General features: G+C 43.7%; 1 protein-coding gene across 1 annotated transcript; it reads left to right on the top strand.

Annotated features, from left to right (window-relative positions):
• The first annotated feature begins 332 nt into the window (after positions 1 to 332).
• Positions 333 to 12,572, top strand: ADRM1 (ADRM1 26S proteasome ubiquitin receptor). Its single transcript, XM_081196509.1, has 10 exons — positions 333 to 474; positions 4,481 to 4,691; positions 5,113 to 5,229; positions 5,361 to 5,484; positions 5,915 to 6,001; positions 6,945 to 7,026; positions 7,851 to 8,092; positions 9,967 to 10,124; positions 11,590 to 11,692; positions 12,204 to 12,572. The coding sequence occupies exons 2-10, from the start codon at positions 4,482 to 4,484 to the stop codon at positions 12,308 to 12,310; spliced, it is 1,230 nt and encodes a 409-aa protein (XP_081052635.1). The 5' UTR covers positions 333 to 474; position 4,481; the 3' UTR covers positions 12,311 to 12,572.
• Positions 12,573 to 14,071: the final 1,499 nt, after the last annotated feature.

Raw genomic sequence — 14,071 nt, 5'->3', positions numbered from 1 at the left:
GCTGCCTCTCGGCCCCTTTATCGCACCCAACCCAACCCAGCACCGCGCAAGCTTGCGGGCTCCACAGAGCTCTTCATCCTCAGCTCCCGCAAAACGGCGCAATCCCCATGCAGTTCCAACGCGCGCCGCTAGAGGCCGCGCCCTCCCTCACCGCCCGGCCGACATGACACAGCACAATAGCCGGCAGGCGGGGCGGAGGCCGCGGTGCACGACGGGGGCTTGTTGGTGAGGGGCGTTCCTTCCGAGTGGCAGGCTCTTCCGGCCTGCGCGGGCGCGGCGGGGGAGGAGCCAGCCTCCCAGCCAATGGGAGATGGCGGTGGAGGGAGGAAGGCGAAGGGAAGAGGGCGGGCTTCCGGCGTGACGAGCAAAAGTCTACCCCTCCCCCCGCCTCCCTCAGCCGGCCGGAAGTGCGGTAGCGTCTGAGGGGGAGAGCGAACACGGGGCGGGTGACAGTGGGGCGAGCTGAGGCGGCAGGTAATTTTCGGGGCGGGATTCGTGTGTGTGAGGAGGCCTGGAGGTCGCAACCACCGGGGGGGGAGTAAGGGGGGGGTGTCAATTAGGCAAGGGTGGGGGAGGGGCGAGCGGGGGGAGGGGTCCTCGCGTGTGAGGCCGAGAGAGAGGCGCCCTTGAATTGACGGAGGTGGGAGAGGCGGCGGCTAAAGGGGGAGACGCGCCCCATCGCTGAATGTTCATTCTTGTCCCAACTTCAAAAAGTCCCTGAGGAAAATGGAGGGGGAGGGGTGGAGCAGAGGAGGGGAGGAGAAGGCTTAACGTAACCCCCCCCCCCGGCCTAGCTTCCAAGGCATACCGTTTATAAATTTTACTAAGTTCAGTGGGGAACAGCAGCCAAACGCCGCAGCTTAAAAGGGTGCCAGGATGTTCCCGCATTGCAGGGGGTTGGGCTAGATGACCCTCGGCGTGTGCGGGTGCCCCTTTCCACTCTGCAATTCTTGCACTGCCCGTTTCTGGGGTATGTCACTCCTCTGTCCCTGCTTCCCTTCCGTTTTTTCTTGGTCGTCCGTTCCACGCAGCACTCCCAAGAACAAAAGGACACTGGTTTCTGGTGTTGTTATTAGTATTATTATTAGCCAGCCTTTTTACTTGCTTGCCACCCGAAGGTCTGCAAGCAACTTACAGCAAAGGGAAAATGCACAGTACATAATACCACTTGCTCACCCCATTGATGTGTGTTTAATTGGCAAAGCACTTCATTTTGAAAATTGGAACCTATTATTACTTTGCTTGCTGTTTGTTCTCCCGTGTACCATTTTTAGAAAGTTGGGGGGGGGGAGTGACTTGTGTTGTTTACATTGAGTGTTTACATTCCATGGTGTGATAAACCTCAGCATAACTACCTACTCAGGCTGAACAACGTCAATGGCTAAACTGGGGTTTGAACATAAGATCTACAAATATCAAAGCTAGTAGTAATGATAGGATTCAAGGGTTGCCATCCCTTAAATTTGCCTTGTGACCCTAATCCTCAAAAGAGTACAGCCCCACAATTGATATCCTTTAATATGGTTCTGTTCTCAAACTTTACAGATGCCCTGCTTTATATTTAACAATTGCGTCTCACTGTGTCCATTTCCCAAACTTGGAAGTTTGCAAGGCTGTGCATTATGAACTGGTAGACCTATAATAGATCTTTTCCTTAGCCATTCACAAATATTTGGACTTGTTTCTAATATTTAGTATATTGTTTGTTCAGAGGTGGGAAACTGTTGTTCTCTAGTTTTTAGACTTGAACTCTCATCAGCCTTAGCCATCTTGGCCAGTGGTTAGAGATGTTAGGGATTATAGTCCCAACAGCTTCCTGACAGGTGACATGGTAATTGGCTGGGATTCCAAAATCTGGTAGCTTATTCATGCTGTTTAGCTAGGAATTTAAAAAAATATGAGGGTGGTGGAAATACTGCATTGTTCTTATGCTAATCATTTTAACCTGAACATATTTGCAATGATGCAAGGAAATTAGAGTGATAACAGGTGCCTTTAGTCACTGTGACAAACATTATAGTTCTTGGGTAGAGCAGTAATTCTCAAAGAGTGTGGCAGGAGAGGATGGCAAGTGTGGCAGGAAGATTCAAGGACAGTCTAATAAACATTTAAACATTTCAGTGTAGTATAGTATCAAAACAATTTGTTTGCAGAATGTGGATAGATATATTTTCAAAATGAGAGTAAGAGCACCAAGTGATGCTGAGGACAATCCTAGTTGTGTTTTCCAATGTATTTCTTATCAATTAAAAAATCAGTGTGGCACAAGTAAATTTTTATTCTGAAAGTATGGTCCAGAGAAAAAAGTTTGAGAACCACTGGTATAGTGTTTATTTCAGAATGCATGGTTACTTAATGCTCTAAAGAGCACTAGCATTCAGTCTTTGTGTCAATAGAATTAATAAAATGGTCTTCCTACTCCTAGACGTGGTTGGCAACTTATTTCCCCTCATTGAGGAAGCAGAGGTACCTACGGTGGCTGTGTTTGTAACCATGGTTTGTTCAACAAATCATGAGATGGCTCATTACCAAGCAAGCAAGCCACAGTTTTGTTTCTCCCAGGCTCGATTTGTTTTCCAGCAGCTGTTGCCTTGTGTCTCTAGTTTCGTGTCTGGAATGGAGTGCCTGAACAATTCATGGTTTTGAGATGCTATGGACTGTAACACCCCCCACCAGAAGACTATATTTCTTTGTCCAGGATTGTGTTTTACCTCTTTTCTACAGCTGTGTTGATGACAGAGTCTTTATAACTCTGCTCAGATTTCTTTCATGATGCTTGTGTTCTCTTGCATCACTTGTTGCTGATGGGTCACTTAATACACTTGGAAGTGCTGCTGTCAAAATTCCTTGTGGTATGGCCTGGGGCCACAAGCTGACCTGGGAGTTCTTGGCTTTTTTTTTTGAGGAAGAATGGATTTGAAAAGTTAGCAATAGCCAGCAAAAAATCAATTTCACTTGAGAGATCCCGTAGCAGTAATTTAAGAGCTGATGTAGCTTTGTCAGGAAACAAACACCTGAATGCAAGAGGGGTTTGCCTGTTGGGTACAATCTGATTCATTTCACCAGAATTCTTTAGCGCCTGTTCACTCCCTAGAGACTCAAGTTCTCAGTAGCTCTTTATAAGAATGATCAGAAGTCTGACTTGAAGAAAAGCCACAGCCAGGCAACGATGCTTTTCCTGGTTTGGAGAGGAGAATGGTGCTAGACGACTACAAGACTTCTTGGCGCTCTGAGCACAGGAGTACTGTGTCATTGGTGAGTATTGCTTCAGTAGCTGTTGCACAAATAGCTGTTCTTTTTGGATTGTGGCATCTCCTGGCATGACATATATATGTGCACAACAGGCTAATTCTAGCTGATTGCTAATTCCCTAAAGAATCCACTTTCAGTAATACTCCTTAGTTTGTGGGCTTTTTGATTTATCTGTATTATTACATTTTATATCCCACCTTTCCTCCAAGGAGCTCAAGGTAGCATACATGGTTTTCTTCCTCCTCATTTTATCCTCAGAACAGCCCTGTGAGGTAGGTTAGGCTGACAGGCAGTGACTGACCCTAGGTCACCCATATTTTGATTTATCTATTAAACTGCTAGTGCTATTCACTGAAGTGCATTCTAGTTGTTGTTTTTTAAAATGCTTTTTATACTACTTGGAAAAGTAGTGTACACTCTTTAAAAAAGTACAAGCGGAAGTCTGCTGATGCATCCTGAAAATAGGCCCCTGTTTTCCCATCAGGTCTGATGTTAATGAGCCTCTAAGCTGTTTTGAAGGTGGTCCAAGTCCTCAGCTTTGCTTTTACTCCCCAAGTTGTTAGTATTTTCAGGGATCTAGTGATAGTTAGCTGTTAGTTCTATGTATCTATTCTTTAAGTTGGTGGTACTTTTTCAGTTGGTGCACTATAGTAATGGTTTTCTAACTCTTCTGTTTTCAGATTCTGCATAAATATCTCTCAAAGCATTCTGACTGGAAGCTCCCTTCGATCATTGCTGTTCCCATAACCAGACGGCTTTTGATCCTTGATGCTATTCTGACCCAAAACCTGTCAAGTGCTTACCAAAGATGAGAGGAAGGTTGGAGGGTTCATACTAGAGATTTGAGTGAAGAGGATGTTTTTTCAGTTTGCAAAGCACAGAGAGAGGAAGAATTATCTGCAGGACTTGAATGAAGATGATCATTACTGCTGAGATGCTTGAACTGTTGCTCCTGTACAAACATTGTCCACCCCTGCCTGTAAATGGAAAGGATACTGTGATTGATTCAACACAGCCAGGGAGTCTGCTTGTTCAGGGTGTACAGGAGTTCTGGCTTGGCCCTGCCCATTTAGGCTGTCAGATTGGTGCTCTTTAACTTACCTTTAAAAGACTGAATTCTCGAAACCCATTACTCTTCTGGGCCATAACCCTGGATTTGGGCACTGGTAGAACACTTGAATATTTGAAAGAGAAAACGTGCTTATTATGAAATATTATCTCTTTCCAGGATGTCTTCTGGTGCTTTATTTCCAAGTCTGGTGCCAGGCTCCCGGGGCTCATCTAGCAAATACTTGGTAGAGTTCCGTGCGGGAAAGATGTCTTTGAAAGGCAGCACTGTTACACCAGACAAGAGGAAAGGTCTCGTATATATCCAGCAAACGGATGATTCCCTCATTCACTTCTGCTGGAAAGACAGGACTTCAGGGAACGTGGAGGATGTAAGTAGAATGTTGCAGCCTAAAGGTGTATGCATTGATTTAATGCTGCTTTGTGTTTAAAAACAATGTACGTAAGAGAGTGATAAAAGACATTTATGTACTAGATTGAGGTCTGTGGTTTGAAGAAACGGGTTTCTTTCTCCCCTGGCCACCTGACATGTATACCAAGTGTGTGTGGAATTTGTGCCTCTTGTAAGAAAACGATAAGCATATTCCCTAGAGGCAGGCATAACATGTGCATCCATGTAACTCCCCATAGCTTGCAAAGCCATCCCTGTAAGCTTGTCATGGGAGAGACTTTCAACTGCAGCCTGACTGAGAAAGTGGTTAGTGATCTCTTCCTTATTGTAATGCACTTGCATAGTTTTGTTTGGAAAATAAAGAATAATTTGCTGTGTGTTGTCATCTTCTTCCACTCCAGGACTTGATTATTTTCCCTGATGACTGTGAATTTAAGAGGGTGCCTCAGTGCACTACAGGCCGCGTTTATGTGTTGAAATTCAAAGCTGGATCCAAGCGGCTCTTCTTCTGGATGCAGGTTTGTGGCTGTTAGCAGATGAAGGGGAAACGAGGCATAAGTGATGCTAGTTGTTGCTGTGTAACATTGAAGCTGTGGGTTAGGCATTTGCCATGGAGTGCAAAAATGCATTTTTTTTCTTCTCCCGGCAGGAACCCAAGACTGAGAAAGATGAGGAGCACTGCCGTAAGGTGAATGAGTATCTCAACAACCCACCAATGCCTGGAGCTCTGGGTGGTAGTGGAAGTGGAGGCCATGAGTTGTCTGCCCTTGGAGGTATAGACCTTTTCCATGAGTTCTTTTCTGTGTGTTCCTTAGTATTAAGAGCCAGTTCTGATACTTTAGGGGGTTTGTTTGTTTGTTTGTTTGTTTGTTTGTTTCATTGCAAAACCTACTTTCAAAACCAGCTTTAATTGGATGATTAATTAATGTAGAACAATAAAATAGTATTAAAAATAAAACTATAAGGCAAACATAACAATTTCAGATATTAACTTGGAAAAGTTTAGGAAACACAGATTTTTAGGAAACATGAGACGTGTGGATATTCTTGATATTCTCCAGGGTTTACCTGTGGTTCTCTTTTGTATATTAGAAGCAAAACAGTGAGATTTTCCTCATAAAACCTGTTGCCATTTTAAATTGCCTGTCATTTAGATGGAGAGCTGTAAAAATGTGGGAATATAATACGCTCTCATCTGTTTAGGTGAAGGTGGCTTGCAAAGTCTTCTGGGAAACATGAGCCATAACCAGCTCATGCAGCTGATTGGACCAACAGGCTTAGGAGGACTTGGTAAGCTTCTTGTGTACATTCATGCTAAAATTGTGTTTGTCTGGGTTGATCTCTTACTAACACTCCCTGCAGTGTTCATAATAAATCAAATATTACTGGACAGAAAGTTGTACCAAGTAACATGAGCTGATCCATTCTTTCCTCTATTCTTTCATTAAATGCCTGCAACATAGATACAGTGTTGTCAGAGCATTGAAAGTGCACGCTTTGTAAGATTTCCTTGTGTGTGTGATGGTAAACCTGCTTAATGGCATACATGAATCCTTCAGCGACTGATCATGCGGTCACTTTGCATCCTCACTGCTTGTTGCCATCCAGTGGTCCAGAATAGAATGATTCCACCAGGAGGCAGTTTTCAGAGAATGTAGAAAAACAGGTTTCCCAGTATCTTGTGCTATTAACACAAAGCATGGCAGAAGCACAAACTTAGTTCTGTGGCAACTGTTTCTACCCTTGAGGATGTTTGGCTTAGAAATGACAAATTGAGACTCAGAATTAATGCTTCGAGTATCAAAGTGGACTCTCAGACAAAACTTGGCATAGAACTAGACAGCTAAATCCTTTGTGTGTGTGCTTTTGCTTAAGTTTGTATACTCTAAATTGGACAAAAACCACTTAAGATGAAGAAAAGGCTGGCATGATGGCAAAAAGGAGTCTTCTATTCCTTCCTAGGTTTAGGCATGTTTTCAGTCCGGGTGGACCATTAATCAGTGAGAGCCTTCAAATGGACCAAAGAAGTCCTCCGGCTCCCTGCTGAATTTGTGTAAAAAGCATCTGGTCTTGCAATATGAGCTTGTACATCTGTGTTTCTGGATGGGGGAAACTGTAACGTTACTTCGGTTATTTTGAACAAGAAGTCTACACAGTACAGCATTTTTAAACCTACTTTCTATTTATGAAAAGAAGTCTCTAACACATATGCTGTCTTTTTCCTTTATGGAAGGTGGGCTCGGTGCTCTGACAGGTCCTGGTCTGGCTAGTCTGTTGGGAAGCGGGGGCCCCCCAACTAGCAGCTCTTCTTCCAGGTAAGAGGACCTTAGCTTATAACTGTCCTTTTCAAAGAAACAGATTGCTTTAATAATACCTGAGGCTCTGTTTAAATTGTACAATATTTTAGTGAGGACATTTCTCTCATAGGTTTCTGTTTTTATTACATATTGCTGCAGTGTTTCAGATCCAACAGCCAGTGCTGTGTGGCGAACTTGTGGGGAAGTAGCTCCTGTGGTATCCGTCTAACATTTAAAGAGAATCTCTCCTAGGTGTGGGAAAGGTGGAAGCTTATTTCGGGGTTTGGCTAGAGAAGGGAAATGGGAGATCAGAAAGGGTCAGTAGGGTTATAAACAACAAGTCTTTGGCTTTTGTAGTACAGTGGTACCTTGGTTCTTGAACTTAATTCATTCCAGGAGTTGATTTGACTCCCGAAAGCATTCAAAAACCAAGGTGCCCAAGGTGCGGCTTCCAGTTGGCTGCAGGAACTTCCTGCACTCAAGCATAAGCCGCGTTGGACGTTCAGCTTCTGAAAAATGTTGGCAAACCGGAACACTTAAAGCTGGGTTTGCGGCGTTCAGGAGCCAATTTGTTTGTCAACTAAGCCGTTCGAGAACCAAGGTACCACTGTAATTCTAGGGCTCATCTTTAAATTGCAATTTTAGAAGTTTGGGATTTCAAACTGAGGAAGGAGGCATCCCATCTCCTCCTCACTTAAGTTGTGTTGAGTGCGCTGAGAGCTTCTTTTTTGAGGGAGGAGAAGACCTGGAATGGCAATTCTCTCACTTGCTCTTTAGCTGTGGGAAACATCCCCGACTTCAAACTGTACTTGCAGAGGCTAACTATACGAATTGCCTTTTAGCTCTCGCAGCCAGTCGGCAGCTGTGACACCATCTTCCAGTACTTCTTCCACACGGGTAACGCCAGCTCCTACAGCTCCCGCAGCAGCCTCTGCCACTGCCACTGCCACCAGTCCCAGTCCTGCTCCGAGTTCTGGAAATGGGACCAGTACAGCAACAAGCCCTACTCAGCCCATCCAGTTGAGTGACCTCCAGACTATCTTGGCAACAATGAATGTGCCGGCTGGAGCAGGAGGCCAGCAAGGTAAAAAGGGGGTGTGGGAGCCTCTGTAGCCTGACAAAAAATGAGGTCTCACCAAAGATGTATCCTGCCTTGTGCTTCTATGTTCCTTCCTAGCTGCTTTCCCTACTGAAACTGTATTAGCAGCATGCTGTTTATCATATTGTTTGTCTTTGTACAGGAGCATGTAATAAAGTGGTTTTTTGCCTCTGTGTTTACTGCAAGGATGGGCATCCTGTGGCCCTCTGGCTGTCATTGGACTCCAACTCCCATCACCCCAGGCAGCATGGCCCAGAACATCAGAGATGTTCAGAGTTGTAATCCAATAGTGGCTGGAGGGCCAGAGTTTCCCCATCCCTGCATTACAGTGTGTGTAAGGGACGCGGGTGGCACTGTGGTCTAAACCACTGAGCCTCTTGGGCTTGCCGATCGGAAGGTGTGTGGTTCGAATCCCCACGGCGGGGTGAGCTCCCGTTGCTCTGTCCCAGCTCCTGCCAACCTAGCAGTTTGAAAGCATGCCAGTGCAAGTAGATAAATAGGTACTGCTGTGGCAGGAAGGTAAACAGCGTTTCTGTGTGCTCTGGCACTTGTCACGGTGTCCCGTTGTGCCAGAAGTGGTTTTGTCATGCTGGCCATATGACCTGGAAAGCTGTCTGTGGACAAGTGTCGGCTCCCTCGGCCTGAAAGCGAGATGAGCGCCACAACCCCATAGTTGCCTTTGACTGGACTTAACCATCCAGGGGTCCTTTACCCCTTTACCTTTACAATTTGTGTGTGAGAGAAAGAAGATAAGCAAATGGTGTAACACTATGTCTGGGTCAAAATCTGAAATGCTTGGTTTTTGAAACACTGGCTCCCAAATCAAATCTGTTTACCATGCTGTGTGTGTGTGTACACGCACAAACACACACACACACACACACACACACACACACACACACACACTCTTAAGATTTAATTGTAAATAGGCTCAGAATTTTGTTCAGTTGAGGCTTTCAAAAAAAGTCAAGTCATTTGGTTGACAATCAACAGAACACTGTTACGGGGGGGGGGGTGTACCTTATATCATAATGTTCTGCAGGAAAATATGACTTGACATAAAATTAGAGTATTTCTTATAAACAGAAATCCAAACCACCTTGAATTTGCTTTCACAGGAGGTCATTATTTTGTTGACAATAGTGTATAAAGGGCAACTAGTTTTCCCAAAACAAGTTTCCGTATTCACTTGCAATTCTTGCTCTTAGATGAGATGTTCTTTTTGCCATTACAGTATAGCCAAGTTCCAAACTTTACCAGGTCATTCTTTCCAGGAAGTGAGTAATGTAACTAGTTTTTAGTCAATTAGCAGCTGTAATCAAAATAGGATGTAAGTTCTTTACAGTCTTTCTTTAGGATAGGGGACTTATAGTTGAGCAATATCAGTACTGGATCTAAAGGAACTTCATCTTCCAAACTTTTTTCTTATTATTCTAATAATAATCTTCCAGTATTTTTGCGTGTAACTGCATGCCTACCAGATGATAAAAAGTTCCATTCTCCCATTTGCACCTCCACCCTATTTTCGAATATGATTTATTTATTGCTACAATAATTGCAGAAGTCAGATGCCATTATACCATAACTTTTAAAAACAATTTTCCTCTTAATTATATTTTTTTGCATATTTTCTCCATAATTTCTTCCACATCTCCATGCTTATACTGTTTCCTGTGTCCTTGACCTTATCATTATAAACCTTTACTTGTTCCCGTTTGCAGTTGTACTTTAACAACAGGTGATTAGACTTTTGTGGTGCCTGTGATACACCTGTGCTGTGACTCGCAGAGTTCTCCTGCAGCAACTTTGCTAATTCTTGGTACTTCTGCCACAGACATTCTGGCTCTGTTTCTTTACAGTTGACCTGTCCAGTGTCCTGACCCCGGAAATAATGGCACCCATTCTGGCAAATACAGAGGTTCAAGAGCGCTTGCTGCCTTATCTTCCTTCCGGGGAATCTCTGCCGCAGACAGCAGAGGAGATCCAGAACACACTGACCTCTCCGCAGTTCCAGCAGGTAAAGGATTTGGTATATTTGGAAAATACGCTTGGAGGCAGCTACTTGGCTTAAATAGGAGGACTGACATACTGGGTGGAATTGGCTGAAGCACATCAGGAGGAATCTTAAGACAAATCCCTGCATCATCTGGAGAGCTATGTGATGAGGAAGGTCTAGTTATGAGGCAGTTGACTTCTCTTTTAAGGTCTTTACAAGTTTAAAAATGGATGAATGAGAATGGGAAAACCAAAGAGGTGGAAGTGGTGTCCCAGGGAACCCCTGGGTGTACAATACAGGGGCAATAGTGTTGGCATTTGTCTCGCACACCAAGACTCTGCACTTTGTGTAGCCTGTCAAATTTGCTGGCCGGCCTTTCCAGCGGTGTCTGTCAGCCATTTGGGTTGTCTTTCCCCCTGTTTCAGGATACTGCGCCACATTTCCCGCTAACCAATAAAATAAAGTTTGTGTCTGCTAAATGCAGTATTGTGATTTGTTATTTATGAACCTGCCTTTAGAGTGGCTGAAATGGCACTGCTCTGCTGTAACCCCACAAGCTTATCTCTAATTACTTGCTGAATTAATTCAATGCTGATAGCAGTAGCCTTAGTGGGGAAAGCTGTTTATTAATTAGAAGATTGAAGAAGTTGGCTAGAAATCCCTCCCCCCAAAAAAGATAAGCCAGCTTGGGAAGAATACAAGAAGCTCTAGATCTTGTTTGAATCCTTTTCAGTTTGCCTGTTGTGATAAATCTCAGAAAGGCCATTTTATTGCTGCCTTTGATGCCTCCTCGAGGTTTCATGCTACCAGAGTTCTTTCCTCATCACCCCTGGCTTTAGAGCAGGCATCTCCAAACTCTGCCCTCCTGATGTTTTGGGACTACAATTCCCATCATCCCTGACCACTGGTCCTGTTAGCTAGGGATGATAGGAGTTGTTGTCCCAAAACATCTGGAGGGCCGAGTTTGGGGATGCCTGCTTTCGAGTGCTTGCTCCCTCATTCTATCTTGCTTCTAAACAATAGGAAGGGATGGGATTTTGTTTTCCCCCCTTGGTTGTATGGTCCTTAGCTGTCCGACAACAATTTGTTATGCTGCCACTCTGTGTATGGTGTTGGCGACATACTAAATTTGGAAGTAAATTCCACTTTTCAGAACAGTAGCTGTATTGATCTTTTGTGCTTTGAACCCCCGCCCCCAAAAAAAACCCTATAATTGAAATTAACCTTGTCAAGCCCAGTGCGGCCTACTTCTGCACCTGCATAGGAGGAATGGGCATTCTAATCTTCCAAGTAGCTATGTTGAAAACTGAAGCAGCATAGATTTTATTCTGGAATAGTTAATCCAGAATACTATTATCTCTGGCTGCACCTGCCACCAGAGTGCAGCACCTGAAGGAATGCTGCCCTCCGCAGGAAACAAAAAGGCTGCTCAGCCTTTGCCCTATAGAATCTTTCTGGAATTTGACATAGCTTTTTTTCTTTGCAGGCACTCAGCATGTTCAGCGCTGCCTTGGCCTCTGGGCAGCTGGGACCTCTAATGAGCCAATTTGGCCTACCAGCTGAGGCAGTAGATGCAGCAAACAAAGGAGGTGAGTTCATTTCTGTCAATAAACCCAAAGTTGCTCAGTGGCTGTGCAGTAGGCTCTGCTGGGTCAGAGGTCCTTTGTGTTGCAGTTTTACCAGAGTCCATATCCCTTCTTGATTTTGAAGCCCTCTTGAAGGCAGAGAATCTGGGTAAAAGGTGGCAGCTCTGGCTCAGTTCTCTGTAACCCAGCAAAATATAAAGATTGCTGTGGAATGGTGACACACTGCTTCTAATGTAGTGCTTTTTGTCCAGTTACGAATATGGACTGGAATGTCATTTTGTAGGCTAAGTACATGACAGGTCTGAGCTGCAATGAACATGAAGAAGGGGGTGGTTAGACCATTACAGACCAGCACAGGTGTTCAGATGTTTCCTTCGTTCATCTACTCCAGGCTTTTTGTCCTGGGTAGTTGTTTTCCTTTTGCCATATGCTGTTCACTTGGAGCCATGCATTAAGTAGCCTGCTTTCCTATTGCATGCTGCCATGTTATTAATTTGATGTGTCTTGTTTTCAGATGTCGAGGCGTTTGCAAAAGCAATGCAAAACAACGTCAAATCCGATCAAAAGGAAGGAGACTCAAAAGACAAGAAGGATGAGGAAGAAGACATGAGTTTAGATTAGGTTTCTTAACTGTGTCTTACGGGTACTCCTAGATATTTACCTTAAGATAAGTAGGATAACTAGCATACTTCATGTATTGAATCTGCAAGTAAAGGACCTCTCTGCCAAATTCATCCTGGGTATACTGGGTTTCCCCCCCACTTGCTGCAGTTTCAAACAGATGTTTGTCTTTGTGGCCTTAAAGTACACTTTGGCAGCTTCTTATTGTTGTACTTGGAAACAAGTTTGGTTCACCCGATTAAATTTATAGTCTTGCATCAAATCCAGTTGCAGGTCTATGCTTGGGGTTTCTCATAAGGTTAAAGGCATCACCTTGGCAGAAACATTTGTAATTTTTATATTTAGTTTGTTGTTACAACCCATATCCAAGAGTTGCTGTAAAGCTATCCAAGGGCTTATCTGTATCCAGCAGAATATTTTGAGCTTTTAAACCCTACCTATTTAAGGAATTGCTTGGTTCTAACAGTTCTTTTGTAAGACGTCCCCTTGTTCCTAGAAGGCTGTCTCCTGTTCCTACTTATTCTCCTCTCCATATCCTACATTGTTTGAGGTAATCCTGACCCTCAAGTCATGTTTTTATGAAGGACATGGGGCAGTAGGAATGGAAAAAAAAAAACCCTCTCATGAGAAGAATGTGTGATTCTGAAGGTTCCAAGGCAACCTGTCCCCAAATTTCTCACTCAGGAGTGTTGCATCCTCTGGGCTTCAGCCTAATTTTATGCAGGGGGCAGTCTGAGCCCAGTCCACTTTTAGATGGTGTGTAGTCTTCAACTATCTTCTAGGACAGAGATTTCCAAACTCTGTTGTGACACACTCCCCCTGGGGCTGGAAAGAGGTTAGTTTAACCTCCAGTTTGCTAGTAAAATTGTGTAATGAAATGATGCATGTCTAAAAAGTATGTCACCAACATGGAAAGTTTGGAAAGCTCTGTTCTAGGGACTGGACCTCAATAGAAACAGGGGTTCCTTTCCCTGTTCTTAACTGGCTTGCCCTTCATAGCCTTGCTTCTCTATTAGCAATCCTTGCATGTTGAAGTAATAATAATACTTTTACTGTTTCTTCCCTTGCCCATCTGACTGCGCTGCCTCAGCCCCTCTGGGCAGGAAACTGGGAACCTCCCTTTGCCTAGCATCCTGACTTACCCAAATGTAACTGCATTTGACAGCTATGCCTGTTTTTGTGAGATACATAAAAATAGTGACAGGAACTTTTGGGAAGAGCCATACCTGAACTATAAAGAGTACTGTGCATTTGGCAGGCATTTAGACCTCTAAACTTCACTTTACAAAACAAAAACCTGCAGGAATGTCTGAGGTCCCTATAGCGCTTGAAATGGTTGTAAAGAAGAGTATAATATAAAGTGATTGTGGGTTTATTGGCAGCTATCGAGGCCCAGGCAGAGTATCTTAACAAATTCAGCACTACTCCATATCGTTTGTATGAATTATAGATCATAAAATTTTATTTGAATTAAAAGTATGTACCAGTGATTTACAGAGATTATCCCTTAAAAGTACAGCTTAAAAACAGATACTTACAGTGGTTGAAAGTGAAACCAATAATTGTTAAAACCCATTTTACAATATGTACCCCAGCATTAAAATAGCCAATATACTGATAAGTTATAAAGTCCTTTTCAAAGCAGTATCTTGACCCATGTGATGAACAATGTATATACACACAAATATATATAAGGCAATCTCTAAGTGCACCATATACTTTTTTGGGGGCAGGGGGAGGGTGTTATTGTGAAGTTAATGC

Source organism: Podarcis bocagei, assembly GCF_964188305.1.
Source record: "Podarcis bocagei genome assembly, chromosome: 5".
NCBI classification, from domain to species: Eukaryota; Metazoa; Chordata; class Lepidosauria; order Squamata; family Lacertidae; genus Podarcis; species Podarcis bocagei.
Note: the sequence above shows the minus strand (reverse complement) of the source record. Positions and strands in the feature narration are given on the sequence as shown.